Raw genomic sequence first — 476 nt, 5'->3', positions numbered from 1 at the left:
ACGCGCCGGGCATGGCACCTCCCCGGCCCCTGGGGGACAGGACCCGGGGATGGGGACAGGGACATGGGACACCCCAGGCATGGCATGTCCCAACCCCAGGGGACAGGACCCAGTGCTGCAGACAGGGATGGGGACACGGGACAGCCCAGGCATGGCATGTCCCCATGGGCCATTTTCCCAGGGGACAGGTCCAAGGACAGGGTCGTGAGGCTGGGGACACCCCGGGCACGGCACGGCCCAGCCCCAGGGGACAGGGCCAACTGCTGGGGATGGGGACACCCCAGGCAACACAAATGCCAGTCCCGGGGGACAGGAGCGAGGACAGGGGTGTGACACTGGGGACGCCCCCGGCATGGCACAGCCCCAGCCCAGGGGACAAGATGGGGCGCTGGGGACGGGGACGGGGACGGGGAGTCAGAGCAGTGACACTCCGGGCATGGCGGGGGCCCACCCCCCCGCGGTGAGACGGGGAGGGG

The 476-nt window shown here is 71.4% G+C and overlaps 1 protein-coding gene across 1 annotated transcript in view; it reads left to right on the top strand.

The window, feature by feature from the left end:
* Window positions 1–436: 436 nt before the first annotated feature.
* PATL1 (PAT1 homolog 1, processing body mRNA decay factor) overlaps window positions 437–476 on the top strand; it is a 19,664-nt gene continuing 19,624 nt past the window's right edge. The window contains 1 exon segment of the mRNA XM_019472598.1: window positions 437–460. Within this exon segment, the coding sequence (XP_019328143.1) occupies window positions 437–460 (24 nt within the window).

The sequence above is a fragment of the Aptenodytes forsteri genome, unplaced genomic scaffold, assembly GCF_000699145.1.
Source record: "Aptenodytes forsteri isolate BGI_AS27 unplaced genomic scaffold, ASM69914v1 Scaffold533, whole genome shotgun sequence".
NCBI lineage: Eukaryota > Metazoa > Chordata > Aves > Sphenisciformes > Spheniscidae > Aptenodytes > Aptenodytes forsteri.
This window is presented reverse-complemented; position numbering and strand designations above follow the sequence as displayed.